The following is a 14,854-nucleotide window of genomic DNA, read 5'->3' on the forward strand; positions in this document are numbered from 1 at the left end:
CTTTCCACCGTCAAAGATCGAGTCTTTGAAGGCAAGTGCGTCTTTGGTCGCTTGCTGCTGTACAGTGCTGTATTCAGTTGAACTTCTACTTCCATGAAAGTTCTTCATGGCAGTTTATATTAGCCATTATTATTGCACATCACCAGTTTAATAAGCACACTATCATCCAAGGTATTATAATGCTTGAGTGTGAGGATGTGTGAAGAATCTGAATGATTTTAGCAGAGTGCCAATGAGGAACGAATAGTATTCCCTTCTAAATTGGCATCCAACGAAGGTGGTAGATACAAAGAGGGTTTCACTAAATCATGTGGAAACATTGTAAATTGGTGCAAGACCCAATAAAAGCGATAGTAACGTCTAACATTTTTTTGGAGATGGATAAAGAATTATAACCAAATCATTCAGATAGCTATCTGATCTTTCCACTGCATTGCTTATATGCCACTTAAAAACAGTGAAGTTCTCAAATTTCTTTTGTTTTTGCTTTTGTGCTCCCAAGCCATATTCAGGAGACTTCGGGGACTACTTGGTCCTGCCAATGTTCCCATGAGTCCCAGCATTTGGCATCAATACTTGGGGGCTACCATGGCCTACCTAGTAGTGGCTGAAATCAAACTTTATTGGGAGGGGTTGTGGTTTGGGAGAGAGGGCATATCCAGTGTGATTGGGGGACCCACACAGTGCTAAGAACCGAACTAGGGTATTAGCCAGGGTCCTCTGCATGCAAGGCAAGCACCTTAACCCCTGTACTATCTCTTTAGTCCTGGGGTCAAACTTTTTAAAAGTCAGTATTACTCAGTTTTACAGTTTATTTAGGAAAGTACCTTCAGTGAAACTAACTATCCTTTTATCAATTTGAAAAGCCAGCAATACATTAAAGTTTTCTTCCTAAAAATAATTTTTTTAAGATTTTCAGAACAACAAAATTCTGTCTTAATTTTCACTCAAAGTCACTTAAAATAATTAAATATCCGGAATGCTTTATGAATTATATGAAAGAAATTTTCTCCTCAATCTGAATATGGACTCTATAAGTTAGGCATCTTCTAGTTTCAAAGCAAAGGTTTATTTACTATTCAATAAATACAAAGAAAATTACAGTGTGAAAACTTATCTCTGCAAAAATATCAAGGCATTTTGAGACAGCATCATGAAAATCAAATTATCACCAGATTATAGTAAGTGGTCGTGGTATTCTTATGCATGGAAATTACAACATGATTGACAATATTCACTATTCAAGGAAATAGCTGACAATTATTTCCATGTTGTGGGTTTCCACAGGCAAAGAAATATTACCCATCTTTGAAAACTCAGATTCTAACTTAACATAGTACCTGGAATAACAGTAGATGCTTAGTAAGAATATGTTGAGTTGACACTTGTAAAAATATAATTAATGTGGTCAATTCTTGAGAAGTCATTTATTATATATTGTCCTATAGGTAGTTATTTTTCAAGAGTGTACTAATAGTAGAGAGTCAGGGAGATAGCTCAAAGGGCTAGAGCTTATGTTTTGTATGCTGAATTCTATCTCCAGTGCTACACAGTACTCCAAGCACCCCCAGGAATGACTCCTAAGTACTGGTAGGAGTAATAATCCCAGCATGGTCAAATAACCCCAGCATGGGGCTGGAGAGACAGCACAGCGGGTAGGGCGTTTGCCTTGCACGCGGCCGACCCGGGTTCAAATCCTAGCATCCCATATGGTCCCCTGAGCATGGCCAGGTGTAGTTCCTGAGTGCAGAGCCAGGAGTAACCCCTGTGCATCGCCAGGTGTGACCCAAAAAGCAAAAAAAAAAAAAAAAAAACCAGCATGGACCAAGGATGGATAGATAGTACAGGTAAGGCACTTGTGCTGCACAGAACCTGACCCCAGTTTGAATCCTTGGCACTGCATATGGCACCCTGAGTGCTGCAAGGAAGGACTCCTGAGCACACAACCTTGAACACTGCTGGGGGTGGATCCAAAATAAATAAGAAATTAGCAGAAACTATCAAAGCCAGAGCAATAGTACAGAGGGTAGAGTAGTTACCTTGCATGTGGCCAACCCAGGTAACGATCCCTGGTACCTCACTTGGACCCTGTCCCACTATGAGTGATCCCTGAGCACAGAGTCTTTATTATTGCACATCATCACCAGTTTAATTAGCACAGTATCCATCATTCCAGGTACTTGAGTGTGAGGATATATGAAGAGTGTGAGTGTGAGGATATATGAGGAATCTGCATGATTTTAACAGAGAGTAAGGAGGAACAACTGTAGCACGGTAGCACTGTCATCCCTTGTTCATCAATTTGCTCGAGCAGGCACCAGTAACGTCTCCATTGCGAGACTTGTTCTTACTGTTCTTGTCATATCAAATATGCCACGGGTAGCTTGCCAGCTCTGCTGTGCGGGCGGGACACTCTCAGGCTCTCCAAGAGGGACAGAGGAATCGAACCCAGATCGGTTGCAAATGCCCTACGCACTGTGCTATGGCTCCAGTCCAGTGATATTAATTCTCTTCTTCCCCCACCCCCTGCAAAAAATTTTTTAAAAAGGTTAATTTCTTTTCTTTCTTTCATTCTTATTTTTCTTGGAGAGAGAGGAGAAGGAGAAAAGAGAGAGTAGGGAGAGAGAGAGAGAGAGGAAGGGAGAGAGAGGGACAGAGAGAGAGGGAAGGAAGGAAGGAAGGAAGGAAGGAAGGAAGGAAGGAAGGAAGGAAGGAAGGAAGGAAGGAAGGAAGGAAGGAAGGAAGGAAGGAAGGAAGGAAGGAAGGAAGGAAGGAAGGAAGGAAGGAAGGAAGGAAGGAAGGAAGGAAGGAAGGAAGGAAGGAAGGAAGGAAGGAAGGAAGGAAGGAAGGAAGGAAGGAAGGAGGGAGGTGTCGAGGAAATGTAGTGCCAGGGACCCCAGACTGCAAAAAGGCCAGTGCTTCATTCTGCACATATGGTGAGAAATGAGGCACTAAACTTGCCTCAAACATTGCAAGGCAAACATTTTTGCCCCTAGCTTCCCCTTCACCCTTCTATAGTTTAAATTCATTATTCTAAGCATCCATTGTGTACTAAATCAGGATTAGTGTGTTTCCTTTCTCCCCAGGATGTGTCTGTCCTTGTAAACCACCTTGCTCCTGTCTTCTCCAATCAGGTTTGGATTCCCCAGTAAAATGCCTCCAAAGGCCTGAGTATCTCCACAGTACTAATGACAGTTCTACACTACCCGGTGATTGATTACACTGTCTCCTGTGCTAGATGATGCATGAAGACTTACACCTAGCCCAGTTTTGCTCACCACTACAGTAGTTAGTATAGTACCTGGTAGGTAGCAGCTTCCCAGTTATCATTATCTGAACGACTAAACACAGATATACAAAATAAATAAAAACTTCCCTTAGTGTGTAGTCCTTGCTGCTATTTGTTGAGGGCAAGTCTAAAAAGCCAGTGAATTAATCTTTCCAAAAATTAGGGGGAGAAAAAGGCCCACCCCTATAGGAAAATGGAAAAAGCTTCCACAATGTACAGAATCCCAGTTTTTGGGTGCTGTGGCAACTATTTTGGTTGGTAGGCTTTTTCTTCTTTCTAGCGCTTAAAAATCAGTAGTGGCTATATAGATAAATGCCCTTATCCCTAAGACCTAGGGCAATAGTGCTTATCACTCACATGAAATCTAAGTGTTAATGTCCTTAGTTACTATTAGTCACATAAGTAATAATAAGCTACTTTTCATAAAATGCTATTAGCCCATCACTGACATGTATATTCTCTGGATTATTTATTCAAGAGTATCTAAAGATTTGCTCAGAAAAATCCACTCAGTGCTCCCTCTTAAGATGAGTCTATTATTCCTTTCCTTCCCTTTTTTGTTGTTTTTGTTGTCACTGGTATGTAAGGTTCACATACTTGGGGTGCTGGGGATCACCCTGGCAGTGCTGGGGACTGTGATCAGTAATGAGGGTCGTGTACGGAATCAAATTTTCAGTCTCACGGATGCAAGACAGGCTCCCCACCACTGAGATATTTCAGGCCCAAGAGCTATGTTTGTTTGTTTACCCAGGGCGTTTCATGTGAGTATTTCTAAATAAATATTTCTAAAAATACTTTTTTTTGGGGGGGAGGGCCATTCCTGGCAGTGTTCAGGGATTATTCCTGGCACTCCTGGCTCAAGGGTCTAGGGGACCACATGGGATCCCCGGGGATTGAATTTATATCAGTGACATGCAAGGCAAGTTCTCTACTCACTATATTATCATTCAGGCCCCCAAAAATACTTGTTGGAAATCTTACATAGTCTAAGAAGTTGTAGAAAATTTCCAGTTTCACTAGAAATTAATACTTTTTCTTCTTATATTAACTTTTTCACTTTCCCTTTTACTACTTTAAAGTGCATAGAAAATTATTCCCCTTTTTTCAGTATGTACAATTATTTTGAAAAAGAATAAGATATTTTACTATTACTACCAACAGCACATTATTATTATTATTATTATTATTATTATTATTATTATTTGTGGTTCAGGGGCCACACCCAGAGGTGCTCAGGATTTACTCCTGGCTGTGCACTCAGAGATTACTCCTGGCAGCGCTAGGGGATCATACGGGATGCCAGGGATCAAACCTGAGTTGGCCAGATGTAAGGCACATGTAAGCCCTACCCGCCTATATCACCTGCTGTACTATCTCTCCAGCCTCCTATTAAAAACTTTTTTCTAAATTAAAATAATATCTTTGCCTGTGGGCCATACCTGGCTGTTCTCAGGGATGACTCCTGTTTCTATGCTCAAGGGTCACTCCTGGTGGGGTAGGGGAACCCTACGGGGCATCTGGGATCAAATCCAGTCTGTTGCATGCAAGGTGAAAGCCTTACCTGCTGTACTATCTCTCCACACTCCCCACCCCAACTTCCTGGCTTTGGTTTGTTTGGTTTTTGTTTCTGGGCCACACCTGGCAGTGCATAGGGATCACCCCCGATGGTACTCAGGGGACCATATGGGATGTCAGGGATCAAACTTGGGTTGACCACATACAAAGCAAGTGCCCTACCCTGTGTACTATGGCTCTGACCCCCACCCCAACTGCATTAAAAAAAACAAACCCAAAACATTAATATCTTCAGTAGTGGATCCTTAAACATACACCCAACACAAATTTTGTAAGTCCATACTGGATCTTCAGCTTATCTTGCTTAATAGACTAACAGTGAAAAAGCAACTTTCTCTTAAAAAAATTATTACTTCCAAAATATTCCAATGACCTGGGAGATAGCTCAGAGAACCGGTGTACATGTTTTATATGCTGGAGGCCCAAGTTTGACCCCCAGCATCATTTTCGTCCTCCAGTACCAGTAGAAGAGACTCCTAAGCCAGGAATAGCTCCTGAGTACCACAATAAAGTAAACAGAAACAACTGAAAAACCAAAATATTCCCCAAAAGCTGAATATGAATTTTAACTGACATAATTATAAATGATGCATATTTCAGGTAACCATCTGTTACAGGTGTGAGGAACAGTATACAGATCTCAAGAACAAAGAAAATTAGCTTTCCACCCCCTCATTATCTAACTCCCTAAGGATTCAAATTAGGCAGCTAATCAAGAAACCATCTACCTTAGCCCAGCAATTTATAAAGGTAAGTAATAAGATAGAAGTTCTCAACCCTAATTTATGCTGGCAAAATTAAATAACCCTACTTTTCATGTAACTAGACTTAAGAATCAAACTTTTAACTGTTGCTGGAGACCATAGATGGATGAGGCACTGCTTTGAAGTTTCTCAGTTACTGCATCTTCTCTGGCTGTGGTTTGCAAGACTTCACATATTCCACTAGTTCCAAGAACGCAAGGCAAACTTAAAAACACTTCATTGTTTATATCATAATGTCCCTGAAATGAGAAAAACGTGGGATTATAAATATTTGTAACTTATAACAATAGTATTAAATTAATATTTTTAACTATCTTGCTTTGTTCAAATGTGAACTTAAAACATTTTTGTTCATTTATTTTCTAAATTGAAGTCATTTCAGAAACATTTTGTGAGATGGCAAGAACTTGGCAAAAAAATATTTCTTTTACGGTTAGGTAAGCTAGCCCCTCGAAAAACTGGGTAGCCAGTTAGAGGCTAAGAAAAAAAAAAAAACTGTCTCTGGGGGCTGGAGCAATAGCACATCGGGTAGGGCGCTTGCCTTGCATGAGGCTGACCCAGGCTGACCCAGGTTCGATTCCCAGCATCCCATATGGTCCCCTGAGCACCGCCAGGGGTAATTCCTGAGTGTAGAACCAGGAGTAACCCCTGTGCATCGCCGGGTGTGACCCAAAAAGCAAAAAAAAAAAAAAAAAAAAAAAACTGTCTCGTGGGTTCCCTGTACGAGGTGCTGGTCAAGTCAAACATAGTAAGTGGTTTTTAATTTCCTTTTCATGATTTATTTCTCTTTTGATATGACTATGCTTTCAAGGAAATTTATTTCAACATTGTGCCTTATTTGAGCTGTATGTTGGGGGCCTTTTGGTGGAGAAACGGTGCTAAAGGCAAACTATCTTGGAACAGCTAAGACCTCAGCCAGCACATCAGCACATCACCTGATTGGCTGAATTGGTAATGATAAGAAGTTGCTTACGAGATATAGCAACGGTTCAGGAGGATGCCACACAATTATAATAGAGTGGCAACCTGGGCAGTTGGAGTCCAGGCTGCGATGGCCTAGCAGGACAGGGCTTGGATCAGACTGTCTCCCCTCCAGCATGTTCCTCTCATGTTGGTGATACTAAAGACAATTGGGTTAGATAGAGTGGGCAAGTTTTTTTTTCCCTAGTTAAATATACATGTTAACAGGGGCTGGAGCGATAGCACAGCGGGTAGGGCGTTTGCCTTGCACGCGGCCGACCCGGGTTCAAATCCCAGCATCCCATATGGTCCCCTGAGCACGGCCAGGGGTGGTTCCTGAGTGCAGAGCCAGGAGTAGCCCCTGTGCATCGCCAGGTGTGACCCAAAAAGCAAAAAAAAATAAAAAATATATACATGTTAACAAATACAATGAAAGAATGAGAAGAGCAATTACCTTGGCTAAAACGGATACAGAATGCACTTTCTTTTTATCGTTTACAATACTGTCAACCAGGTCAGCTACTGATAGTCCAACAGACCAGGATCTTTGGCCTTTTACCCTTAACAGTTCCATGGCTCTAGAAAGAGGGACAAAAACAAAAACAAAACTATGATTATAGAAAATGTCCAAGATAAGCACACTGAGTCTTACGTTCTGTTTAGAAGTTAAGATATATTTAAGACAAAGGTTTACAGCAATTTTTAGAAAATGCACATAAAATCTAATGATTATGCTTGGAGGCATTTAACAGGGAAGATACAGATGGCTTAGAAACAAAATATTAGTGTTTATCATCGCTAATATTTAAGTATGGCCTAATATACTAGCTTTGCCTATCAAAATTATAATGATTTTAAGATACATTATGCCCTATTTAAAAGCTTCAGAGGAACAGACAATCCCATAACTAAATATAAAGTGATGATCTTTCAGGAGGAAAGATCCTCTTTTAGGGATTTATCCAACAGCAGTATGCTTAAGTATGCAAATATACACTTAACAAGCATGTCTGTCTTGTTTGTGACGGCAAAAATTTTGGGAAGAACTTATCAAAAAAGGACCAGGTAAGTAAAGTACAATATAGCACTTGAGAGGTATAAGGCAGAAGAATAATGTCTATAATATAGAAGAGTGCCAATATGTATTTAGAGGAAAACAAGTTGCAAGATAATATAAATAGCACAAACCTATAGCTATAAATGGAAAGACAGTTCAGAGGCTGAAGAGACAGTACAGGGAGTAAGGTGCTTGCCTTGCATGCCGCCAAACCCATGTGATCTGCCCCCACAATATCAGAATGACCCCCGAGCGACCCTATAGAAAACCCTGCGCACACAGTGGGTAGGGCGTTTGCCTTGCACACGGCCGACCCGGGTTCGAATCCCAGCATCCCATATGGTCCCCTGAGCACTGCCAGGAGTAATTCCTGAGTGTAGAGCCAGGAGTAACCCCTGTGCATCGCTGGGTGTGACCCAAAAAGAAAAAAAAAATACCCTGCGCAATGTTGGATATGGCCCCCAAAATAAAACAAGAAAAGAAAAGAAACAGAACCTAGAGTCCCAATCTATAGGGCCTAAATCCCTGAAAAGTCTCTGAACAGAGGCAAAAATAAGGATCTGTTCCTTGTACTTTGCTTTTGCCTAAATTTATAATGGTTTATCCATTCACATTAGGTGAATTTTCAGTTGTATTTGTGTGTGATTAATAAATGCATATTAGGGGCTAGAGTGATAGTGATAGCATGGCAGGTAGGCGTCTGCCTTGCATGCGGGTGACCCGGGTTAGATTCCCAGCATCCCCTACGGTTGCCTGAGCACCGCCAGGAGTAGTTCCTGAGTGCAAAGCCAGGAGTAACCCCCTGAGCATCACCGGGTGTGACACCCGGCGATGCACAGGGTTTACTCCTGGCTCTTCACTCAGGAATTACCCCTGGCGGTGCTCAGGGGATCATATGGGATGCTGGGATTACAACCCGGGTCGGCCGCGTGCAAGGCAAATGCCCTACCCACTGTGCTATAGCTCCAGCCCCCCCAAAATAATCTTTTTAAGTGGTTTCAGCAAATTTTGGTCTACACTTAGAAAATTCTCAATATCTGCAGATATTTAGATATAAGAATGAATCAGCCTACAAAATAGGAACTATTCTACTCTGTCACTTGTGTGTCTAAAGTATTTGGCAAAGCACACTTAGAACTAGTTTTAGTTAAGAAATAAAGGAATAAAAAACACTTTTGCTTCCGGATTGGTCTGTACTACCTAGTTTTTTGTGCAACACTTAGTAAGAACATGCTAGTAAAATAGCCTAATATGTTAGTCATGAATATATGATTTTTTAGTTAGATAAATGCAAGTGAACAGCCAGCATTACCTGTTGGACAACTGCACCTGAGAGTTATGACTCATTACATCCTGGCTACCCCATATGGGCACTAAAAATAAAATGAAAAATTAATTACATTTTGTCAATAACTCTTTTAACACTAAGATGTAACAAACCAGTTTTTCCCAAAATGGGAGATGTTGCCCCCTGTGGGTGTTGAAATATGGTCACCAGGAGTGATCTTTGAGCACAGAGCCAGGAACCCTGAAGGGTGTGGCCCAAAAACAAAAACAAAAAAAGAAGAAGAAGAAGAAGAAAATACTTGAGGGCAATAATGTACTTACATACCAGCTATTCTTTTAATGTGCTTCCAAATCCTAATGTTGCTTCACTGCAAAGCATAGTCTTACAAGCTTTCTTCCTTATACTGCCAATTTTCTTTCACCACCATCCTACTGACAAGTGTAATAAGAGCTCTACCATTTACCAAATGCTGACTTTGTGCTACACACCATACTGAATGCTTTGGATACATTATCAGATTAACAGAAAACAAAACAGCTTTGGAGTCAGGCCAGGGTTCACATCTCAGTTCAGTCCTTAGTAAATGTGTAACTTGGGCAAATTATTTACTCTCATTGAGTCTTAATCTTCCGCATCTACTACTCTGGAAAACCACCACCTCCTTTACAGAATGTTCATAAAATGTATTTGTTTATTTATTGGCCACACCTGGCTTGTTCAGGGTTTACTTCTGGCTCTGTGCTCAGGGGATCACTCCAAGTGGTGCTCAGGAGGACCATATGCGGTGCCAGGGATTGAACCCAGGTTGGCTATGTGTTGGGCAAGTGCCACACATGCTGTAAATCTCTCAGGCCCCTGATTGTAAAATTTAAATGTGATATGCAAAGCATTTAATGCACAGTAGGGGCAGAGAGAGAGCTCAAAGGGCTGATACACATGCTTGAGCAACACATGGTCTCCCAGGCACAACTGGGAGCGAACTCCTGTCAATGAGCCAGGAGCAGACCCTGAACATAGTAAGGGGTGGCACCCCCAAAACAAAAGCAAAATTGTAATAGTCACTGTAACTAGAATGTCACGGTTCACAAAAAGCAGAACCAGTTGTGTCTACCAGCAGAGGGAGCCCCTAAGCCATCTCTGGCTTCAGTATCCAGTAAGTACACCTGCAACATCTTTGAAACAAAATAGAAGAGAGGGTAAGAAGTGATCTAGGTTTTGGAAAGGTTTAAATGACAGACCAACATGCCTTGCATGTGTGTGGTCTTGAGTTCAATCCCCAGAACCACATGGATGCCAAAAAGCACAAAACTCCCGAGAGCTGTTGCGTCAAACACCACAGGCCCTTGTGGCCCAAGGTAAAAAGCGATTTGAAAGTAGCATCAAGGCAGGGGAAAGGGAGGTGGACTGGGAGACACACAGGGGCAGTTTCAGTGGCATTGGCAATGTTCTTAGTTGGCGAGATCCAGGAACGTTTGCTTCGACTGTATACAGTCTTTAAATAATAAAGACTGTATTCTATATACATTGAATATCCTGTTATACTACATTTGACCCTAATTTGAATACACCTACATTCCTCTATTTCTAGTTCCCACTTGAGAGCTCAAAATAAAATCCCCATATCCCTTCTTCGTGCTTTTATTTCCCTTAGACTTTTACCTTTTACTAAAGTCATACCATCCTTTATTTTCTTTTTGATTTGAGATATTAATACAACCATATTTTGAAATTCTTAGTTTTTAAAAAAATTGTAATTTATGTGACCAGAGAGATAGTTCAGTGGATAAGGAGCTTGTCTTGTATGTGGCTGATCTGGGTTTGATCCCCAGTATTCCATATGGTTGGTCCCCTGAGCCCACAGGAATGATCCCTGAGCACCAAGTCAGGAGTAAGCCCTGTGCACTGCCAGGTGTGGCTAAAAAAAAAAAACCTCAAAACCCCAAAATACTGTAACTTATTAGGGAGATAGCTTAAATACTTTGGTATATTCGGTAGTTAAAAAGAAAGCCAGAACGACCATGATCCCAGAGGCCCACTAACTAATTTTGGAACTCAGTGGCTTCTCGCAGAAATGCCCCTAGACTGTGAACTAAGCTACAGCCCCATGCCGCCCCAGAAGGGGAAAGGTTCTTCTCTCGTGGCCGCTCCTTTCAGCAGCAGCGTGGTGACTGCCATCTGTAAGAGTCCGCTAAACAGAGGTACAAGCTTGCAGTGACGCAACTTCTGGCAGAAATTTCTCTGGACTTAATTACTAAAATACCAGAAATCCAAAACCACACGGCCACAACAGCCTCATATGCTCTTTATTTATCAAGACCTCAAATGCTCTTTATCCTCAGCAATGGAAAACAAATTATCAAATGATGCCTTTTCGGCAGGTCTGATTATTGGGGGGAAATTCCAAATAATAATAGTGTATTTTCTGTTGAAATATTGAATGTAATCAAATGTAATCAAAGTAAAGAGTAAAGTGAAAATCATTAGCCACACAGGAGGGGATGGCGGGGAATGGGAGGTATACTGGGTGTTCTTGGTGGTGAAACATGTGCACTGCTGAAGGGATGGGTGTTTGATCATTGTATGACTGAGGCTTAAGCCTGTAAGCTTTGTAACTTTTCTCGTGGTGATTCAATTAAAAAAAAAAAAAAGAAGCCAGATGATAATACAGTGGACAGAGCATTTGCCTTGCACATAGCTAACTTGGGTTTCAACCCCAGCTCCCCATATGGTTCCCCAAGCACTGCCAGGAGTGATCTCTGAGTGTAGAGCCAGGAGTAAGCCCTGAGCATCACGGGGTGTGGCCCCAAAACAAAAATCAAAAATAAAAAGGAAAGAATGATGGGACTGGAGCAATAGTACAGTGCAGAGCATTGGATGCTTGTCTTGCATGCAGCTGGTCCAGGTTTGATCCCCAGCATTCCATATGGTCGCCTGAGCGCCACCAGGAATGATCCCTAAGCACAGAGCCAAGAGTAAGTCCTGAGAACTGCTGGTTTTGCCCCAAAAAACAGAAAGAAGGAAAGTTATGCTTTTACATAACTTTGATATCAAATAGGAATCAAAAGTAGAAATGAAATAGGCAGTGCTCTATATATAGAAAGAACACGCTTCTCTCTCTGTACATATATATGTACATACATATATACATACATATCTGTACATATATATGCATATATATACGTTCGTATATATATATATGCATGTATATACAGAGAGAGAGAGGGACTGGTCAGAGACAGTAAAGGAGGTAAGCTGCTTGCCTTGCATGTGGCTGACACTGGTTTGAAACCCTGGCACCCATATAGTCCCCCAAGCCCAATGGGGGTCACTTATAAGCAGGAATAACCCTTCAGTGTTACCAGGTATGGTCCAACATCTCTCTTCAAAAAATTTGTTGAATGAGGGAGATAGTTCAAAGGACTGTAGTGAATCCCTGGCATGGAAAGGCCCTGAATTTGAACCTGACTCCACACAGTCCCCTAAGCATTGCCAAGGTCGCACCAGGCTGAGTATCCCTGGGACTGCCCCCAAGGTCCCCTGAGCACTGCTCAGGAAACACCCTTCACCAAATAAAAGGTCAAATGAGATCTCTGTTATTATGCAATCATATCCAAGTTATATTAATAAGGAAAAATGAAGATACAATATGACATCTGAGGTATATTGCATATATGAGCTTATTTATGAACATAACATATATATATGGAAGGCTACAGAAAAAAACAGGTAAATATAATTTTTTCTACGGGTGTCTGACATAGACGAAGACATTTCTCACTGTGCAAATTTTGTACTATTTAATATTTGGTAATGCAAATGTATGACTTCAATGACAAGAACAACAGCTTATGCTTTTAATAAGGAGCAGGTACATACACAATTCAACTTGGAATAGAATAAACAGCAGCTTAACAAAAGAATAAGCATCATGAGATAATATATGGTTGACATACAGCCAAGAATAGCTTTCAACCAAGAATGAAGAAACCACTATGAAGTGATTGGAAAAGAATTCATAGTATAAACAGAGGAGGTTTGCCCTAGACCTTGAGAGACTTAAATATGCTGTGAGGTGAGGTTGGTAGGGTTAGACCCTACCAACCGCGTTCCGGTAAGCAATGCGGCCAGAGAATGCTCCGGACCCCAGACCGGGCCAGCCACACCAGGGAGCCAGACAGAGGAGGTACAGCCGGTACGCCTTCTCCAGATGGAGCCCTGGCGACAACGAGCAGCTCAGGGGTTACTCCTGGCTCTGTACTCAGGAATTACTCCCAGCAGTGCTCAAGGGCTCATATGAGATGCTGGGGATTGAACCAAGGTTGGCCCCATGCAAGGTAAATGCCCTACTGGATGTTCTATAGCACTGGCCCGGAGCAAGTGTTTCACATTCAGTAGACCTGGGTTCTATCTCTGCTTGCAGGGTTCCCTGAACACTGACATAAGAGAGCCCTGAATATAGATGAGAGTAGCCTCCAAGCTCTGCAGACCCAAACTCACCCCTGTCCCAGAGTACTCCCCTGCCCCCACACACACAAACATTTTTTTTCAAGTGAGGAAGTGGGGAGGGAGGCAGAGGAGGAAGAGAAAGAAAAAATAAGATCTGACTAAAGGACTGTGCCTAGTCTTAAAACTCAGAGAAAGGTAAATACAATGTGAATGATATATCAAAAGAGCTGATTTGCAATACTGGGCCTGTGACAAAGAAGGCACTAAAATACAGAACAAAAGCCAACCACACTCCACAATCCTGCAGCCCATCCACTGACATCATGCACAGTGATACTTGAAAACCAGGACCACTGGTCATTTAGTTATTAATATAAAAAAAATTTATTTCCTACCTTTATCTTCTCCTTGCTCACCAATAACCCATACTTCATTTCCTGAAGTCTGTGTCTTCAAAACATTTGAGATGATATATCGTAATCTCTGTGAATCCAGATTGCATCCAATTCCAATCACTCGATTTGTAGAAAATGCGCTTAGCTTCCATGTCACATAAGTCATGATTTCCACTAGATGGTGCACACAAGATGAAAAATAAAAAGACTTAAAAAAAGTATACTCCTAGCTAAACAAAGCATTTTTCATTTGAATAACTTTATCAGTATTTCTACATATTCTTTTAAATTCACTGAAGCAAAATTTATCCTTAATCATATTAAAAATGAAACAATTTTAGCATGCTTTTATATAGCTTTGCTATCAAATAGGAATCAAGTAGAAAAGAAATAATTTCCTATAATTGATTTTTTCATTGATCAAAGTTATCTTTATTCCTTTCATTTTTATTATTTTTAAACTAATGTATTTTTATAAAGATGTTTATGATTTATTATTCAATATTCCAACACCAATCCCACCACCGTTACACCTTCCCACCACCATTATTTCCAATTTTCCCAACCACCCTCAAACTTGCCCCTATAGCAAACTGATCTGTTGAAAGTCTCAGGTATGTGGGTGTTTTGACTGAAATCTCCAGACCCTCATGGATTCTAGCCCCATCTCCCTGTTCTTGTGGAAGCCCATGAACTGCCTCTGGCGCCAAATAAGCATTAACTGGCCATGATCCAGAGACTCATAAATAAATATCAAAAGAGATCAGCAAGTTGCAGAGATACTTCCGGATGCCAAAGTCACCATCCAGTTAAAAATTTAACTCCAGTTGTACCACCCCACTAAAAATTTTTGAATTCCTAGATCATGTGGCCACATAACATCTCAAACTCTACGCTGATAAACCAGGAGTAGCACACCACATTGGATGGGATGTAAGGTAGAAGTCAACCAATCTCAATAAGAAAATATAAACACACAAGGCTTACCCTGTAACAACACGTTAGTAATCTCTTCTACAAGGGCTTAATGGCTCCATGGTGAGATACAACAATATTTACACACTTTATCCCTTTTCTAAA

General features: G+C 41.2%; 1 protein-coding gene across 3 annotated transcripts in view; it reads right to left on the minus strand.

Annotated features, from left to right (window-relative positions):
• Window positions 1-1,047: 1,047 nt before the first annotated feature.
• UEVLD (UEV and lactate/malate dehyrogenase domains) overlaps window positions 1,048-14,854 on the minus strand; it is a 44,959-nt gene continuing 31,152 nt past the window's right edge. For 2 of the 3 annotated variants that reach the window (XM_055143336.1, XM_055143337.1), the window contains 4 exons: window positions 13,775-13,948; window positions 8,958-9,018; window positions 7,043-7,166; window positions 1,048-5,867 (listed from right to left, as the gene is read on the minus strand). In XM_055143336.1, coding sequence (XP_054999311.1) covers window positions 5,700-5,867; window positions 7,043-7,166; window positions 8,958-9,018; window positions 13,775-13,948 — 527 coding nt within the window. In that variant the 3' untranslated portion in view covers window positions 1,048-5,699. Of the gene's footprint in view, window positions 5,868-7,042; window positions 7,167-8,957; window positions 9,019-13,774; window positions 13,949-14,854 lie in introns of those variants that run through there. The other variant, XR_008630775.1, reaches the window with a different exon arrangement.

The sequence above is a fragment of the Sorex araneus genome, chromosome 6, assembly GCF_027595985.1.
Source record: "Sorex araneus isolate mSorAra2 chromosome 6, mSorAra2.pri, whole genome shotgun sequence".
NCBI classification, from domain to species: Eukaryota; Metazoa; Chordata; class Mammalia; order Eulipotyphla; family Soricidae; genus Sorex; species Sorex araneus.